A 21107-nucleotide genomic window follows, 5' to 3' on the forward strand; every position below is an offset into this window, starting at 1 on the left:
TAAAACTTTGACTATGTTTTCTTATCAATCTATATGAAAAAGACATATTCATGTGGTTTCTTGATAGACTCTTCTCAATAAATACTTTATAAATATTAATTTTTTATATTTTTTAAAAAACTCACAATTAAAAATAATTTAGTTTTTAAGTTTACATTAGGATGTGCAACAAAATAAATAAGAAAAACAAATAAAAACACATAAAATATTAAATGACTTAGTGGATGCAAATAATAATGTACTCCCTCCATTTCCAAATAAAGTTCCTACAAAAAATGTTACAAGAATTAAGAAAAATAAAATCATTTAGATAATAGATATATTATTTTATTGAATTATAAATTTGATAGAGAAAAAGTATAGATCATAAACATTAAAAAAATATTAAAAGAAAATTAGCGGAAAAAATATAGGGACCACAACTAATAAAAAATAATTTTAATAAATTAGTGGGAAACATATAGGTACCATAAGGAATACAAAAATATTAAAATAGAGTTGGTAGAAGATATGTAGAGACCATAAGTATTAAATAACATAAAAATATTAAAATGAGGATGAATAAAGTCATCTCTGAACACTTTAAAATGGTAAATGGAAACTTCTTTAAACAAACAAAGAGAGTATATACGCTATGATCAACTCTTATTACGCTGCCGGTGACTGCTAAGATCTATCTCATCTTAACTCATTTCATATAATAATATAATTTAAAGATAATTCCTCAATCACAAAAATAATTGTCGTCGTGTTAAATTTCTACATTTATATGTAGGCATGACCATGTAGCCAACAATTTTAATTTACTGGATAAATTAGTACCGCGCAATACATGCAGGTGATAATAAAATAAATTATACTTTAGTAGTTTATCATTAATCTATTTCTATAAATTAAAGCCTATATAAAATTTTTATAATTTTAACAAATTTTCAATGTTAAATATATATATATACAAAATACTATTTTTAATTTTTTTAAGTAACACAATAATATCAAACTATACAAAATTATTAGAATTTGAGAATGTTTATGTGCATATTTATTTGAAAGAAAATTGAAGAGATTATATAAATAATATAAAAAGTTATAAAAATGATATTTGTAATTTATAATTATTAGATGTCAAAAATCATTAGGATATACATTTAGTCAGCGAAAATGGTGGTGACATAGTTTCTTGTTGCCATTTTTGTCGTTTAACAAATGTTTGGCAACAAGAATGACGATAAAAACCACTTGTCGCCATTTCTTTTTTACAGTTTAATATCTTAAATGTTATAAAATTGAAAAATCAATCAATTCGAATATTATAGTATAGTCACAAATCTTTGTGAGATAAAAAAATAACATTATCATTGAAATAAAAAAATTTCATAGGAAAGTGACACATATGCTAATATGCACCTTTAAACGTAGATGATTTCAAAGATGTTTTGTTTTAATAGTTTCTTTTATTCTTCCTACTTATCCGGTTTACTTTTTTTACTATTTGCTAATCACTTTGAATTTGTATTTTATTCTTAATTAAACGTTAAAATATAGTCAACTGAGATCTTGTTTCATTTATCTCAATGCAACGATTATTAATATCAATTTATTATAATTTAAAATTATGCACAATTAGTGATATTAATAGTTAAAATGTTGTTTTACCGAGGGTGAAAAAGGTAAATGGGATAAATTAAGGGAGTATTAGTTATTATAGATGTTTTGATTGTTAGGAGTTGGGATTAAGAAAGATAATAAACTTAATTTTGTGCACATTTTATTACATAGAAAACATTCATTATTAGATAATAATTAAAGAAAGTTATCCGATCATTTTCATAAAATAAAGTAAAAAAATGATTCGAACATCACTGATTGAAAAATGTAGCAAATTGAGAAGTGATAACTTAATAAGTGTTATTTTTACCCACTTATTGATTTTGTTTTCAATAATACGTAGAAGCGGTCTCATTGTATTACGTGTTTCATATATAAGTTAAATAACGTAATTAATATAAATTATGAGATATAAACTCTTTATTTAAAAGTCGTCTTATTAAAAAACAGTTTGAAAAAAAGTTAGAAGTAGGTGTTTAGGTGAAGTGTGTGCGAAACGAAAATGAAGCACTTTTTGTGCATGCAGCTGAGTTGGTTTAGGAAGGGTACGTTATTAACGGAATTGGTGTTAATCATTAAATTTACTATGGAACTGGACTCCTACAGTTTTATTCTATTTTTGGCTTCTTTGATTAGACCTCTCGCCTTTCTCTAATCGTCCTACTCACTTTTTTCATCTCTATTTGCAAAGCCAAAATAGCACTATGTACTAGTAATAAAGGATACTCAGTCCTAGACCACGTACACTACAACTATAAGTGTCATTCGGTTTATTGGATTAATTTCGATTCAGGTATTTTAGGTTTGTTAAATATAACGTCTTGTGTCTATTTTAGTTTTTTTTTTTTTTTTTTTTGTTTTTACATAATTGTCAGTTATTTTTAAAATCGTGTTAAATCGAGTTAATATCAAATCGTTGGACTTGTTTTAAATCACTCTAATTCCAACACTTTAAGGTATAGTCACAATTTAATAACGGTGAACTCAGGTTTTTAACAAACTATCAAAATATACTCAAAATCAAAAAAAAAAAAAAAAAAAAAAAAAAAAACAAAGAGAGATTATAAAATATTTTACTTGAGATATTCAACTTTTTCATAATCTTTTATTAGAATATAATAATATCTTATTTAGAATATTATTTATTCTCGTATGTTGTATAGTTTCAAAAAATACAATTGTTATGTAAATATATATTATTTTTCATAAACTTAGATTATACATTTCTTTATATATAATTGAATAAAATACAACAATTTATCATTCAAAGGCAAATATCATTCACGATATCAAAAGTTAACATAACGAAAGTTAGGTCGGGTTTAAATCTAATCCACCCTCAGTATGAAAAAAGTATGTGTTGCATCCACACTTCTAAACTAAAGAGCTCTCATATGTCAGGTTATGTTAGAGTATTATGATAAGGTTTCATCTATTAGTTTAAATTTTTGGCTGAGTTGATTTTTTTTTTATTTTTAAATATTGTTATTTATATAATCCTAGACCCCTTAGTCTATCCGTCAATGGTCATATAAATTTATGTTTAACATGCATTTATAGAATGAGTAGTTGTTCCCTCTATATATACCTAATAAACTATTCTTGTTTTTGCTCATTATATATCTATACTCAACTCTTCCTTTACATCTTGTTTAACATATAATGAACATAAACAATAACATGGAAGAAAAAATGAGCATGGAGTTAGCACCACCCCCTGAACATCTTTGTTATGTTCGTTGTAACTTCTGCAACACTGTTCTTGCGGTATTATAATTATAATTTTTTATCTTGTCTTTCTTTTTTACGTGTGATCTTATGAAAACTTTACGTAAATTATCGTTATTTTTTTATTTTTTCACATTTAATGTAGACACTTATTATATGATCAGTGTACTATTACTCAATTAAGGAATATTTTTATAGATAAACAATTAAGAATAAAATTTTTATAGAAAATTTTCTAATAATTTTTAAGTTTAATTTATGTAGGTTGTAATTCCATACAAGAGGTTGATGGAGACGGTAACAGTTAAATGTGGGCATTGTGGAAATGTATCTTTTTTGAGCACTAGGCCTCCTCTCCAAGGCCAATGTCTAGACCGCCAAATTACTCTTCAGGTTTATATTCTTTAGACTACCAACATCACCAAATTAATTATGTATACGATACTTTGTGTTAAAAAGATCATTATTATATTTATACCTAAACATATAGATATAAATTAAAGATAATAAGGTATAAAGTAAGAAAAACAAGGACAAAATAAATATTTATTTAATTATATTTTTTCAAAAATAATAATATCGTAAGTTATTTAAAATGGTTAGAAAACGTGTAGCAAGCTTTATGATCTGATCTGTGTATTTACAAATATTTCTATTTGATTTTTTTTATTATACAATATTTTAAATTTAAGTAATCTAATAACCAATTTTCTAAATATTTATGCTATTATTATATATATTTTTTGGAAATATTATAGGAACAAATAGAGTATTATATTAGGGAAAAGGTTGAGGGACCCCTTCTTACACCCTAACTTCTTTTTTCCTTTAGATTTCATATAAATATTTATGTTTATGTTGATTAATTTTAGGGCTATAATTTCTTGGAGAAGTCAGGAGGATTTTGCAATAGCATTGATCATCACATCAACAAGAAAGTCCAACCATCTTCGTCTTCCTCTTCTGCGTCAACTCAGCCTGATTCACCAAGGCCATTTGTTGTTAAACGTAACATTTTTCGTTATTTAATGACAATCATGCATATTTTAAAAATTAGTACTCTCTAGTTCTTCTCATTTAATAATATTTTGAATTTTAATCTGAGTTTTTTAATTTAAATATTACAAAATGAGTGAGACAGAGAAGTACATATAGATATGTATATAGTTTCTCCGTTTCAAAATACTTACGCCATTTGACTTTTTATACAGTTTAATGCACTAATTCAATCCTTAATATCTCTAACTATTAATAATACAAAATTATAAAAATTGATATTAATAATCTTTGTCTAGAGACGAATCAAATAAGATCCCACTTGACTATGTTTTAACTTATAAATTAAAAACCAATCACAAATTAAAAGTGATGGATGAATAGTGCATTATTTTGTAATGTAGCAAGTAATATGAAACAAAAGAAGTATGTAAAAATCTTGTATAGATTTGAATCACGTTATTTTAGTGCACACCAACTTGACAATAATAAGTAATTTTCAATGATTATTATTTGTCAAGTAAATTATTTTGTTACCTTTTAAAGTTGATAGACATTAAATAATGTAGGCCAAGTCTATACAAGAATTTATCTATATATATTTATGTTGAAGACTTTTAATCTAAATGACAAAAAAATGTGTTTGTATTGTAGCTCCAGAGAAGAAGCACAGGCTTCCATCGGCTTACAATAGGTTTATGAAGTAAGCTTTATTTACCTATTATCTTGATCACTTCATTCTTCATTTTGTTTCTATTTGTTTGTCTATTTTAAATTTTATACAGTTTTCAAAATAAATTTTGAATCTTAAAATTTTCAAATACACATCATAAAATAATTATATAAAATGTATTTAATAATTATATAAAACTATACGTTTAAAAAAATTTAATAAAATCTCATGAAAATATTTGATCATCAATAAAATCCTTAAAATACTTACTTAAAATCATCTCTTAAAATAAAAATTCTAAAGTGGACAAATAAAAATAACAGAAGGATTACTTTATTTATAACAATGCATAATAGAAGTAACATATTGCCTATTTTTAACAATTAATTAATTAATTTAATTAATTAAAAGGGAGGAGATACAGCGCATCAAAGCAGCAAATCCGGAAATTGCTCACAGGGAGGCTTTTAGCACTGCCGCTAAGAATGTATGTTTGTTCTATTTTTTATTTTTACATGTAAAAATTTAATTTAATTTTATTATAAGATGCGGTTAAAGTCGTCTTCATATATACTATTTATTATATATTTTTATATTTTTTATTATCTGTATTTAGAGATATTGACACTAAAAAATTGCTTTAAACACTATAGAAAAAATTAAACGAGAAGATTAAAAAATAACGAAGGGAATAGTTTTCCAATTGTATGGCTTTTTCCTTAGATTAATTTAGTAACATTAAAAGCTTGGAAAATTATTATTTAAATTTTAAAGTAGTTTTTTAAAAAAATGGATCATTTTAAGAAAATAGTTTTAGAATTCGGTTATTTAGGAAAAGAATAAACATGGTTAATCATTGTTATTGTAATCTTTTCTAAAGAATGTAGGATTCAAATTAATAAACGGTATATATAGTATCAAAAATTATATTTTGCATTTAAATATGAATAATACTATATAATATAATGCTAGGATATCTTAGCATTATATTATAATAATCATCATATTAAAAGATGCAAAATATAAATTTAGTTATCTTGATTATTATTTCTTTTAATATCATATATATATATATTTTAACTTAACTGATTTTATTGATATAATTCATTTTCTTATTATTTACTCCATTACGAAATATTTACATTTTTCTTTAAAACATCATCATACAATATTATAAAAGTCTTGGAAAATTCTAAGTATCATCTTCTAAAGAGGCATGAAAAAATGAAAAAATATCATTGAATGCGAAATGATTATATGTCATATTAATTAATTTTTATTTAGTAACAGTATGACTAAAAATGGTAAATGAATTGAAGCATATAGGAACAATTAATTAAGAATATAAATATAGTAAAATTTTTGACTTAATGCATGTTTTGGGACGGAAAATAAGATCAAAAGATTATGTAAATTAAATAATAGTTGATTACATCACAATATTTATCTAATCTAGAATCTATTTTTTTTTTAAGTTTGGAGCTAAATTAGGTAAAGTATTTGTATGATATACTATAGTAATTCTATTTTGTTAACTTAGAATTTAATATGTTTAATTGAATGAAAAAAAAGTTATGTATCAGGTAAATAATTAAAAAAGTAAATAATTATATTTTGATTCAAAAAGTCATGTATTTGGTAAATTAATAACGATACTATACAGTACTTACATTATTATTTGAAACTATTTTTTTATATATATATTTTGCACCAAAAAATTCGTACATTGTATGAGTTTCTATACTAGTTTACCATATGCTACTATCCTAAAGCTACTATCCTAAAGGGACATAGGAGTGGCATGTCAAATATTAAACGTAATTTAACATAAATGAATAATTTTGGAAAAAATATAGAATATTCTTCGTTTTCCATTTCATTATACTTGCTAGTTGCTATATTTGATTTTTTATGCAATTTAATATGTTATTTTGATCATTTATATAATAATTATGTATAAATAAAAATTATAAAAAGTTAATATCATGAAAATATGCAATTAGAGGATTCAACTATTAAAAATGAGCTTTTAATAGGTTAATCGTATTTATACATTATCCGTAATATATACAATAAGCTTGAACGGTAAATAATATAGAGAATTTTAATATAGCAAATTTTTCAAAACAAAAGAAGTATAAATGAACAAGGAGTCCAAGTTGACAATTATTTAAAAATGATGCATTGAATTATATAGTCGCTCTGACAGTGTTGTTTTTATTATTGATATGAATATGAAAATGATAACGAGCAGTGGGCAAGGTTTCTTCCGCACTCTCCAGCTGGATCACTTGCAGGGAGCAGCAAAACCAATTAATCAAACCAAGTAAGCTCGATCAAGTTATCTTGCACGTGTAATTCACGTCATCATTATCTTTTTTGAGTCGGGGGATTTTTTTGGCCGCGCTCTCCTTTATGGGTATGAGTTGCCGCCATCTTTCCCTTCCCAAACCCTGGCCTTAGTTTTCTAAAAGCGAAATATATAAGGTTGGATGATGATGATGAAATAAGCTTGATATCTTCCTTGCTAGATTTTTTTAAATAATACTCTGTCTTTTTGAATCTTCATAATAAAAAATCATGATAAATGAAGAATGTAACTAAATTGTATGGATGATATATAATAATAATTAAAAATAATGATGAAACCATAAAAAATAATAGGTTTATTTTCAAATAAGAAAATGATGCAAAATAGATGAAATCAAAAATATAAAGAAAAAATTAATATTAATTCAACCTTTCATCCATCCATCGTGAGTAATTCCATATTTGTATTATTTTTTTAATAATTCAACATTTGTCCTAACTTTGCTATCAGCAAAACCTTTTATTTTATATTAATTTAACTTTTGCCCTTAATTTGCTATCAGCTTACCCTATTAGTATGTTGACAGCAAACTAAGAGCAAATATTGATTTATTGAAAAATAATCTAAAAGTGAGATTATTTACAGCGAATGAGTAAAAATTCAATTATTAATATTATTTTTTCAAATATAAAATAATGTAAATGGAGTGGGTTAAATTTGAAAAATTATTATATTTATAATTATTGTGGTTATACAGGAAAAGAAGATAACTTTTGATCGACTAGATCCCGCTTAGCTGAATTTGATCGACTAGTTTTATGTTCAAAAATATGTACGTATTGTTCACTTGAAGTAACTTAGTAGATGTAGATGAGATGATGTAGTGGTTTGTAAGTTGTAAGTTGTAAGTTTTAAGTTAAAGGACATCTTAGTTAAGTTTTAAATTGAGTTGTATTCTGAGTTTAAGTCATCCATTTCAATTATTTATTAGATTATCGAGTTTAATTTCATTTAAAGAACAAATGTCATATTCTATGAACCTCATAAGCTCATACGTTAGATTTTCACCTAATCCTTTTCTTTTCTTGTCTTACCTTATTTAATGTTTATTATGATTGAGTTTGTTATCATCCCTCAACTAATAAAATAAAACTTCATTATAATTATTATTTAGTTAACGCAATTATAACCATTTTTTAGTATAATAACCAAATAATTATTTAGATATGTTTAAAAATCATATCTTATCTCAGTTGAAGTATGTACCGCTACTAACTTTTTCTGAATAAGAACTTTGGTCTAATTTTTGTTACCCACTCGGCCACTCCTATTCCCTTTTTCTACCTTGTACTAAATCTAGATGCATGTTTAGCTTTTCCTTAACACTTTTGATTGTACCATCATATTCTTATCATGAAATTGTACCATTTAATAGATAATGTTGCAATACATATATATATTGTTCCCGAAGTGATATATGTCACCCCTTAACCCGTTGATACTAGATTAGCGGTTTGTATCAAAATTAAGGTTTCTCATAATACCTGCCCATGTATAAATATTTCTTTATTTTCAAAGTGAATACGCAATTTAATGTAGATAAAATTGAAAATAAATACTAGAAATACTTTAAAATATAATTTATATAAGGTATAAACCACCAAACTAACACAAACCGTGTATTACATAAGCATTTATAGTATACTAGTATATACTATATATTAGTAAAACTAGAAGGAAGTGAAATGGAAATCACAACTAAGGGAACTCATATCCTATGATAACTCATAATCACAATCACAACTAAGGGATCAAACATTGATGCAATGAAGTATTAGAGAATAAGTTTTGATTTTGTACATACTCGTTGTTGTTCACCAAGTTGTCGATATTAAACATCGCTTGATCCCACATCGAAAAATTAAAGAGAAAGGTTAACTAATGTATATACTTGATGGGTTATTCCTCCTAATTCCAATTGATTTTAGAATGGAACCTCATCGAGTTTATGTGTAGTCAACTCTTCTCTTATTACTACTTTCATGTAGCAAGTTTTTGTTTCTTAGGCTTTGGGGGGCTCCCTTTCTACTTTCATGCTTTTTTGGTGATCAAAATTTACTATTACCAATTACCGAATGAAGCATCACCTAAGATACAGAGTTGTATGTACCTTGAATCCTACTCTCAATTTTTTTTTCCATCAAATAAACTAGTACACCCTACCAAGATCAAAAGCTCGACGCCTAACATAGAGCAATAACAAGAAAAGAAGATAAGAAAAAATAGATATTAATAATTTAACCTTTTACTCATCTGCAGTAAATAATCTCACTTTTGAATTATTTTTTAATAATTCAATCTTTGACATTAATTGTTGTTAGCATAGCCTTTAATTTTCTAATAATTTAACATTTGCCCTTAGTTTGGTATCAACATACACAATAAGTATCAAGGCAACAAACTAATGACAAATATTGGTTTATTAAAAGATAATCTAAATTTGAATTATACACAACGAATGGGTGAAAGGCTAGATTATTTAATGATAATTTTTTCAAAAAAATATGAAGACCGGTGGGTAGGGATGGTCATGGGGCGGGTCTGGAGCGGGTCTGGCCAGACCCGGACCCTTTTGTTTTTTATGGATCCAGACCCGAATTCGGACCCTAAGGGTCCAAAATTTTCAGACCTAGACCCAAACCCTACGGATCTGACGGGTCTAGGGTCCTTAATGGATCCTTAATGGGTCTTATACAAAGCCTCTTTGATTTGTCAAAATTGAATCTTTTGCGAGTCTTTTTGTATTTTTGTAAGCAACTTATTATCGTATTACAAACACTTGTTCGAGTCCATAAAATTCAAATACAAAATAATTACTAAAACGTAAAAACACTTGTCTAAATACATAATTAAAAATCAAATATAAAAGACTAAATGAGATACACAGTTTATATTAGAGGAGAAAGAAAAAGTTAGGGTTAACTGGACACTGGTACTGCGGTAGTGCCTTACTAGTTACTGGATTGAGATTAATGAGAAGGCAAATTAGGCTATCAATATTCAAGACATTATATATTAATAATAAAAAAAATTAATTTTAGAATTTAGAAATCAGAATTCATAATATAAAATTTAAAAGTTTAGGGTCCTGGTCTTCATCTTAGGACCCGAACCCGGACCCAGGCCCGTCAAATATTTTTTGGATCCAGATCCGACCTGGATCCGATGGGTCTCAAAAATTAAGACCCAGACCATAAAAAAAGGGGCGGGTCCAACAGGGTCCTGGACCCATGACCATCCCTACCGGTGGGAGTACCCCTATAAAACATACTACTATTATAGTACACGTTCAGGGAAAAGACATGGAAAATAGCGGTGAAGATATCTAAAACAAAGAAACGCAGCGTAAAAACGTAAAAGGTATTAATGCAAGGCCGGATCCAAAGGTTGTCAATGTTATCAACTGACAACGTTCAACTTATGTATAAAACCATATACTTATAGATACTAATATATATGATGGTTAAATTGGTAAGAGTTTTGCTATGTGACAACATTAACCTGAGTTCAAACCTCGTTAAGCAAATAATTTTATATTGAAACCACTTTGTGCATTGTCGGTCAGATAGAAGGTTATGTCATAATAAGGAGTGTACACCGATGAAGCAAATTGCAATTACAGGATGATATAAAATATGGGCGTATATGACACGGGTAATGACAGCAACAATTAGAACATGAAAAAACACAATCAAGGAATGATTAATGACAAGAGTATTAGAATAATAACACAACTCCACAACAATATTACATAGCAAACATAGTCACCTCGGAATATGATATGCCAGCATTTATTACTATATATATATATATATATAACACTTAGGTTTCCATTAACTACCTAAACAGAAGGCCAATAAAGGTGACATTTTATAATATAGAAAATCAAAATTATGCTCTGATTCACGTTCTATTTTACGGATACACTGAGTAAGATGATAATGATAATAACTGGTTCCGTCTTTATTATTCGACTTTGTTGATGTCGTGGTTTCATCGGTTCAAGTCAAAGTCAATGGCAGCAACCCACTATCCTGCACAAATCAAGATTCGGGGGAGAAGGGTAGCGGATAAATCATACCTATGCCCCCTCCAAGGAATGAACAAGGAGAAACACGCGCACTAAGTTGGCAAACCCACTTAAATAATGATTCCATACTTGCTCAAAGGGAATCTAAACTGTCTCCCCTTGATTACATCTTATAAGACGGAAAAGGCGGTATCTGAAGCCGTAGTCAGTAAAAAAAAGGAAAAAGGAACAAAGACACACGCACATGGCGCCTCCTCTACGACACTGTCACCCATAAAACCTCGTATTCTATGATTCTACCAACTTATATATTTGTTTAATAAGAGAATTGACAAATGTACACTACTGAACATACCAATATAGCTGTAAGGTATCAAGAAACACAGCAATAATGAGTATAATACGTAGAACGTAACGAACCTCAATACATGCACTGCCCAGACCCATTGAAGTTTGTTAAGGAATTAAGCCGTGTTTTTACCATAAACGTTGTTTATCCTGCTTCATCGTCTGTTAAGTGTCTTTCTTGTTCGACCTTTTGAAGACGCGAAGATAATTGAAGCAAGTTAAGGATGATGCCACGACTCTTGGGATGAAGACCGACTGTGTCACCATGACTAGGGTTGATTGTGGTGGATCCACACTCGTTAGTTTTCATCGAGTATGTGCCCGGTTCATAGACCCTTGACGTGCTTGTAGTTTCCAGCAATGGACTCGAGAAATTGTGTGACTGAGTTGACAGAAGAGAGAGAGCACGACTAGATGGCTGGATACTAAAATTTTCAATAGTCGATTTCATCAGTCCAAAAATATCGCCCTTTACATTCGAAGGAATCGATTCCTTTTTTTCTTCTACACATCCCATTTGGAGAACAAAGTTTGAGCTCTTCACAGAATTTTCAATCCCCTCCTCATACTTTGTTGGACTAAGATAAGAACTTGGTATCCCTTCTGGAAAAGCAAGTGATGAGGAAAAGTTCATAATCCCAGCACCTGCAAAGTGTAGTATAAAATGTGACTTTTTCAATGCGAAACTCGAACCCCACAAACAAGGGAGAATTCAGAAAAAATTTATTACTTAAGCCAATATTATATGACCTTTCATCATGTGAGAAAATATATTAAAATCCATGAATAATTTCTATGATAAAACCTAAAAAATTATATTTATATAAATTAATATCCAACCCCATTCGATACTTTCATAATATCGAATTAAAGATTAGTTTAACATATTATTTTATTTTTCATGACCCTGGCCGTGGCCCATGCCAGCCCGGGTCTAGATACGCCCCTGCCCACTAACATATGTTCATTCCAAAGGATAGAAAAACAAAAACATGAAGGCTAACAACTTCAAGAGTTCTGAAGTAACTTGATGCTGGATGAATTTAGGAGGGAAGTATATGAAGTATGAATAGAGTTAAAAGAAAAATTACGATGAATAATACAATCTTTTACTGAATTCTCTACAATATCCTAACTTTTAATTGAACATGAATAATTCTAACTATAGCGGGTGCTTGCTGAGAATTGCACCAAGGTAATCTCTTACCTATACAACAAGTCATTTTACATAAAAAAAAAATTAAAGCAAATACAACATTAAAGTATAAATTAAAGTAAATACAACATTAAAGTAAAAAAATTGAAATAACTTAAAAATTTAAAAGAGAAATCAAAGTAAGTTATTTTTTTGATTTTAGCTTTTAATTTTTAATATTTTTTATGTTTATTTTATTTCTCCTTTTTTTGTTGCAAATAAACTACAAAAACCGGTTACCATTTGGCAACAATGTTCTTGAGTAAGTGACCTTAAAATTGGTATCATACATAGTTAATCAAAAGTTGGAATATTATTATAAAAAAATCAATAAAAGGTTGAAATATTCAAGAGTAATTTTTACTAGAATTAAAATAAAGCTTGGAACGCACTAATGCTGAAAAGAACAAGTGTACTTGTTACTTGTTAGGCCTAGAGTGAATAGCCATCGAACATTTCAATTTGCCTAGTTTTAGTCATTTTACCACAAATATTCATTCCCCAATTGCATTAGTTTGGTTTATAAGGAGAGAAAATATCTAAAACAATCTTGAAAAAAGATTTACGTTTTTACGTTATGTTTTTCGGATCGGTTTGAAATTGTGGCTTTTTGTCCATATTGTTTATTACATAATTATAAATCATTTTTGAAATCGGGTCAAATTGGGTTCGTTATAAGGTCGAGTAAATTTCGGATCATCGAATCTATTTTGAACAACAACTGTTGGTGCCGTTGAACCAAAGACAGCCTAACAAGTGTGTGAATTTTCTACCGAAGGACCGAACTTTTAGTTATTGCTAATGTTGTACTTCCTTTGATTTTATTTACTTGTAACATTTCTTCCCTACACATTGTTGCATGCACTATTTTGATATTTTGTATCTAGCTATGGATAAGTAAAAACTATAAAAAGTAAATTTTATGCATGTAAGCATTAAGAGAAATCAATTAAGTTGTTCCTTAGAAGTAAAATCTTAGGGCATGATATTTTCCTATCTTTACAAACAAATCTACAAAAAATTCTATTCACAATGTTCAGTAATTTGAATAACATCTAAGTATATGAAGGAAGAACACTTAAATATCATTAGGTTTCTGGGCTGCCTAGTTCCGGGTTTTAACAAAAAAGACATTATATCAACAAACAAAGAAAATAGACGGTAAAAGGAAGATACAAGAAATTTCAATTCTTAAAAAGAAGATAAACCTTGTATATGTGTATATAATTGTATACCTATAATGGGCTTTTTGACTCACCTGATTCGGCATATTGCTGCAGCCTCCTTCGACGTTTGTTATGAGCAGCAAGACGTCTACGACAACTGCGTTTGATGTCATCAAACTCACCCAACAGATGGAACCTGGCGATCCATTCACACGTAAAGATAGATAGAGCATTCATAAAACTTATAATCCCGATGAAAACAATCAAGGGAACAATGATAGTGGTTACAATTGGAAAAAACACAAGACAATTAGCTCAAAACCTTTAACCTAAAGGAAAGGTATTAATACATATTCACTCATCATCACCATCATCATCATCATGCCCAATATCCCGCTCGAAGGCAGGGTCTGGGTGAGGGAAGGTAACAAACAATCTATACCCGTACTCCCTTCACAGGGAGGACTACAAGATGTGGACAATTTTACCCAAAAAAAGAAAGAGCCCAGCATAACGAGCAAATGAGTGACAACATTATCTCAAGAGTAAAACTACTCTCAGCCGAAACAGCACAAGCAAAAACTAGGTTCGAAACAGTACAAAAGAAGCGATGAGAAACAGAAAATCTATGCTTACTGCGTGGATTCAAAAACAAGAAAATTCTTAAAAGAAAGATACCACAATCTGCCATGAAGTTGTTTGGACATTTATCTGATCTTGAGATAAAACAGTTTGTACTTTCATCTATATCAATACTTAAATGTATCGACGCAATCTGATTCTGCTTGAAATCCGGTATCAAAGAAAACTCTATCAAAAATGTTCTTAGAGGTTCTTTTCACAAAATTATCGCTCATTGAACGTATGGTAGCACTTAGAAATAAGGTTTCTTCCCAAATTGAATACTAATCTGGGCTAAATAAAAAACCCTAAAACTATTTAAGGCTGCATCACAAAATTCCCATTACAACATGACAATGATTTGTGTTTCTGGTTGCAGTCAGAGCAGCATATTGTGGGTTTCTAAGTCTTAATTGTCTGGAGTTTTCTCCTAAGTTCTAATAGTTGTTTCTCGAAATATAATCACAAAACTGAATCACTATCATCATACACAATATATCCCGTTCCTAAGAGCTATGATGAGAGTCTGGGGAGGGTTGGTGATGGCAAACCATACCCTTATCAAACGAGATAAGGAGATTGCAGCCAGTGAAACCCCAGCTCGAATATGACCTGCAAATGAAAACAAAGACATATAACATGCCCCTCAGCTCGAAAATGACCGGCAAATGAAAACAAAGACATATAACACGCCATAGGCAAGACAAAAACAACATACATTGCTTTATAAACAATCAAACAACAATAAGTAGAAAGAAAGCTATGAGCTATAAGAACAACCTGCTACATTGCTGACAAAATCTTTGCTCAATCCCATCAACAATAACTCTAGGAGTCTTTGTATGCAAATCACAAACCTTATGCCGTTTATAGTAACTTTTAAAAGAGCTAAGATCGGTGTTGCAACCTAGAACTTGACAACATTGAGATCGCATACTCAACAATGTTGATCGAGCTTTTTTCGATGGCGATGACGATATAGAAGACTCGGGTACATGAGTATTCATCAATTCATCACCTTTACCGATCCCACCATCTTCCAATCTACCCAATTTCAAATCAACAAGTGAAAAAACATTTGAAACTCTTGACCTACATTCTTTTTCTTCCCCACCAAGAGATGGGTGATTATCACTACCAATTTCATCACTAAAAAGTTCTCCACTTGGTTCCCCAGATATAGAATATGACTTCCTAATATCATCACCAAATCCCAAATCCAAAAAATCCATTCTCTCAAGAGCTTGAGTGTTAGAGATTAATGGGTAATTTTCAAAATTATTAATGGGTTTGTTTTCACATCCCATCATTTTACTCTTACAATTATGAATATCAACTGGGAAATCTAGGTCTTCAGATAAACACACACCCTTTTCTTGTGACGCATATTTCCAAGAATCCATCAAAATAAACCTACATTTATCACAAAATAACTTAATTAAGCATCATTACAGCCACAGGTTGTATCATCTGAATTCATACAACTCAAATAGAAGTAATAGTCAAAATAAGCAAAAACCCACCATACAATACAAAGAATGAAATGAAACTACAATCACTATTATTTCATAATCCAATCCAAAACCCACTTTAATACATTGAAAAATATTATAAATTAACAAAAAACCAATTCCTTAAATTGAGTGAAATGAAGAAAAAATTATTCAATAATGAAAAAGTAAAGAAAAAAATACATTTAAATGGGTTTTCTGTGCATACCTTAATTACAAGGAAGCAGAGGAAGAAATGGTCAAATTTACAGTGTAAGAAAAGAAACAAAATGGATTTTTCTTTCTTTTTAAACCTAAAAAATGGGGAAAAAAATTAAATTGGGAAAAAGGAAGAAGACAGAGCGGTGGAACCGAGTAGGGTCAGTGTGATTCTCACAAAATCTCAATGGGAAAGTATGTCTGAAGGATCAGAATTCAGAACTTATTTGTTTTCTATCATATTACTCACATTAATCACTTATAAAAGCAATTTCTGTTCATACTCATTCTTAATAAATGATAAAAATTAGAGGTTACACAAGACAAAATAGTAAATCAATTTTCTAGCAGATTAAGGCCACCATTATATGGAAGCTTTTTGTAATCAAAATGTTGAAAGACATTAAATTAAAGTAATTCAAGGTTTGTTTGTTTTATCAACAGCTAGTGTCAAAAGACTCAAATATCAACCCATATGTATTAAAGATTAATGTCTATTTATATTATCTTAATATTTACATATGCAGTTTTAATGCTTATTTTCAATAGCTTAAATGTCTACTTAGATCATTCTTAATACCTACTTACAATATTTTAAAAAATATATAATGGATCGCCCAATTAGAGCTTTGTGTTGTTTTATTTGTATTTTGTTTTTGGAAATTACATGGATGACCTTGAATATTTGGCTTTTATCATATGATAGACAAACGTTTTTTTATCTATGTTGTGACTGTTTCTAATTTTTTCACTTGGTAAACAAAAGTTAAAAGTTTTGGTTAATTTTACATTATTATTATTATTATTATTATTATTATTATTATTATTATTATTATTCACCATAACGAATTTTTTTTCGTAAAAATAAACAATCTGATTATTTTTAAAAGGGAACTTTATAAAAAAATTTACTCAAAATGAGTACTTAATTTTACAAAGAAATTAACATTTATATCTCTTTATGTAGAACTAGTGTAAAAACATGTGCAAATGTACAGTTTTTTTAGCATCGACATGTATAAACGCATAATATTAAATAATAAAACCAGAGTTTCTATGTAGTAGAAACACTCAATTTGACAATTATATGTGTAAATTAACTTTGAAATTTTGGATACTTTAATGATAGAGATATTGATCAATATCAAATGTCATGTCATTTTATGTTAGCCAATAATAAATTTCATTTGTCAAACTTTCTTTAATAGTGACATTTAGAATTTCCAAGCTTTTTAGTATATATTGTATGATAAGATATGATCTAAATAATATATTATGCAATATATTATATTCTCTAATTTATTTAATTTAACTATAAATAAATACTAGTCAAAGATACTTTTATGATAGAGATATTGGTTAATATCAAACGACATGTTATTTTTATTAAGCCAATAAATTTGTTTTTGACAAACTCTCTCTAGTTGTGACACTTGAAAATTTTAAACTTTTTAGTTTAATGCATGATATGATGTCAGCAATATATTATGTAGTATATCATATTTTGTAATTTACTCAATTTAACTATAAATAAATGTTAGTCAAAGATAATTTGAGAGTAGAGATATTATTCAAGATCAATTGCCATGTCATTTTACTTTAGCCAATAAATAAGTTTCATTTTTAGTATAATGTATGATGTCAACAATATATTATACAGTTTATTATATTCTCTAATGTACTCAATTTAACTATAAATAAATTTTAGTCAAATATACTTTAATGGTGTTAATATTGGTCAAGATTAAATGTCATATCATTTTTCTTTAACCAATAAATGATTTACATTTTACAAAGTTTCTCTATTGACACTAAAAATTTTCTTAGTTTTTCGATGTAATTTATAATATGATTTTAATATTTGTGTCAGCAAATTAATTTAGTTAGATAAAAAAAAATCACATTATTTTGGCAATAAACAATCAAATATTTGATTTGAAAAAAATATCTTGCAAAACTAAGATATCATAATTGATTTTTTTGTTTTAATAATATTAATTATTAATTACTAATTTTGAAAAAAAAATATTGTGAGTTTATTTTGATTGATTTGGTCACCCTATCTCTAAATTGTGGGTGAAAAAGCAAAAACTAAATTTATGTTTAAAGCTAAGAAATTAGTATTTTTATTTTTAAGACTTATCATATAACGCTTCTTTTAGGTTAGAGTAATACTTTTTTTATGTACGTTGGAAAGTGATTACTACACCAATTAAATCAATATTTAGTTATTGTTTTTACGATAATTCGTAGATATTTGAATATTTAATTAATAATTTTTAATTTTGAAAAAAAAATCTTGGGAGTTTATTTTGATTGATTTAGTGACCCTATCTCTAACTTGTGGGTAGAAAGCAAAAATAAATTTATCCTTAAAGCTAAGAATTGACTACTTTTATTTTTAAGATTTATCATATAGCATTTCTTTTAGGTTAGAGTAATACTTTTTTATGTAAGTCGAAAAGTGATTGACACCCATTAAATCAATATATAGTTATTATTTTTATGGTAATTTGTAAATGTTTGAATATTTGTAAAATAAGATGAAGTAAAAATAAATTAAAAATGAAATGAAATGTTATATTTCAAATTAGGCATGCACAATATTTCTATTCTATGTTTCAAACATTTTTTATTTATTTTTTTTATAAACATTCTTTATTTAAACCTATCATTAAATTAGTTTTCTAATTCTTTATTTAAACCTACCTCTAAATTAGTTGTTCTATTATGAATTTATTTATAATTAAAAATTCCCTTTCTTAGTATAAAGGTGGAAAAAATATAAGGTTTACTTTGATAATTTATATAAGATCTTTATATTAGGAAATAAATTTTAATCAATGTATTTTAGCCATTTATTGTAGTTTTTTAAAATGTGACATTTGACATTTCTTTTAAAAACGTTTATCATAGTTTCTTATAGTGTGACATTTGATATTTCACGACTCTTTTAATAATATTTATGATTATGATTATGATTTATGGTATTTCAAACCAAATGGGCAAAATAAAAGAAGACACTAACACTTCTATAAGTTTGTGTTATTTAAGTGAGATGTAATAAAAAATTTTGATTTGAAGATATGTCAATTTCAAAGGATTAGGGCCACTTTAAAGGGCTTGCCATTAAAGAGGCAGATACCGTCAAGGGCTTGCCATTAAAGAGGCAGATACCGTCAAGGGCTTGCCATTAAAGAGGCAGATACCTATGCATCAGCTAGAATGTTGAGAGATTGTCTTTTTGAGAGACATATTTTAAGTGCAAACTATTAAAGATTAATACCTATTTACTGTATTTTTAATGTCTACTTACATTATCCTTAATGTTTACTTACCGTATACTTAATACCTACTTTTAATATCTTAAATGTCTACTTACATCATTCTTAATGCCTACTTATAATATTTTAAAAAATATATAATAAACTACCCAATCAGAGATAATCACTCAAAAATACCATTTCTCACCAGAATTTGTTTACATTCTTTTTCTCCAATATTTTCCTTAACTATAATATGCAACTCATATTTCAACCCCACAATTGAACAAAATTTTGAATTTTCAACTCATAATGAGTATAATTTCAAACGTCACTATTGAGCAAAACTTTGAATATTCAACTATTACTCCTTCCTTTCAATTTGTATTTTTTTTATTTTACTTTGTTTCATTTATTTTGTATTTTTTTTTGACAATCACCTATTTTCTTTCTTTAAATCTCATTTAAAAATTTATTTTCTCTCTTTATCTTAATTACTCATTTCTATCGTCTTTTTATTTTTTGTCTTATTATTCAACTAAATTTCACTTTTCACTAAATTTAATTCAAAATAATTTGAATGCATTCCCGTAGAGATGGAGAGAGTACTTTTTAGTTACTCTTGCTAAATTGCCATAGTGAGATTCAATGGTTGAAATTGTGAAAAAATGATACTACTTTAATTTAGGATTTTCAAAATTCTTTTATCTAATCCTCCTACCTCATGAAATTGCAACAAGTGTATACTTATGCTGTTGTAAAATAACTCATATGTAATTCAACATCGAAAAATTAAAAAGAGGTTTACTAATATCTTACTTTGATGGTCTACTTCTGTGAACAATTGATTTTAAAATAGAAAGTTAGAAACTCCATTATCGATAGTTTCCGATTAATTAGAAATAAAAATATTTGGATTTGAACAAAAAAGAGGTTATAAGTTTAAAAGGTTACTTTCTTAAACTTGTGAAATGATGATACAACTTTGATCAAGGTTTATATGATCATCATTAGGAATATATCAGTGAACAATTATAATACTTCTTAGTTCTATTCTTTTGGCAGTTCTACTGATATGAATAGAAGATACTTCAAAGCCTAGAAGATACTGATATGAGGTTGACTGTTGGTTTAATTCGCTATTAGTTGTTTTAGTTGGCTCGTTTTACGAATTGCTGGTGTTGTTTATTTTCGTTGGCATTTAAACTATCTGGATAAGCTAGCTCTTAATAGAGATGTTTAATAAAATTACATATTGAATATTGGTCACTTATTAGAGAAATATTGGACCAACAAACCAAAAGTCGACCACTAAGTTAGCCTTTTCATTTGAAAAAGTAGTTTACCGAACAAGTTTTTGAGCTTTTTGACTAGAAGTGTTTAATGGGGCGGCTTGACA

General features: G+C 27.8%; 2 protein-coding genes across 3 annotated transcripts; one reads left to right on the forward strand and one right to left on the reverse strand.

Moving 5' to 3' along the window:
- The first annotated feature begins 3237 nt into the window (after positions 1-3237).
- LOC130821396 (protein CRABS CLAW) lies at positions 3238-8327 on the forward strand. The gene is made up of 7 exons (XM_057687146.1): positions 3238-3375; positions 3601-3729; positions 4209-4344; positions 4987-5035; positions 5417-5492; positions 7260-7331; positions 8074-8327. Exons 1-6 carry the CDS (start codon positions 3271-3273, stop codon positions 7320-7322), a joined length of 558 nt encoding a protein of 185 aa, XP_057543129.1. The 5' UTR covers positions 3238-3270; the 3' UTR covers positions 7323-7331; positions 8074-8327.
- A 2991-nt stretch (positions 8328-11318) lies between these two features.
- LOC130821398 (squamosa promoter-binding-like protein 6) lies at positions 11319-16734 on the reverse strand. 2 transcript variants are annotated; one of them, XM_057687147.1, is made up of 4 exons: positions 16456-16734; positions 15517-16149; positions 14208-14311; positions 11319-12399 (listed from the first exon to the last, which is right to left on the reverse strand). In XM_057687147.1, exons 2-4 carry the CDS (start codon positions 16137-16139, stop codon positions 11900-11902), a joined length of 1227 nt encoding a protein of 408 aa, XP_057543130.1. In that variant the 5' UTR covers positions 16140-16149; positions 16456-16734; the 3' UTR covers positions 11319-11899. The 2 variants fall into 2 exon arrangements, with proteins under 2 accessions (XP_057543130.1, XP_057543131.1); XM_057687148.1 differs by lacking the exon at positions 16456-16734 and adding an exon at positions 16260-16404.
- Between the last annotated feature and the right edge of the window lie 4373 nt (positions 16735-21107).

This window comes from Amaranthus tricolor, chromosome 8 (assembly GCF_026212465.1).
Source record: "Amaranthus tricolor cultivar Red isolate AtriRed21 chromosome 8, ASM2621246v1, whole genome shotgun sequence".
Classification (NCBI taxonomy): Eukaryota; Viridiplantae; Streptophyta; class Magnoliopsida; order Caryophyllales; family Amaranthaceae; genus Amaranthus; species Amaranthus tricolor.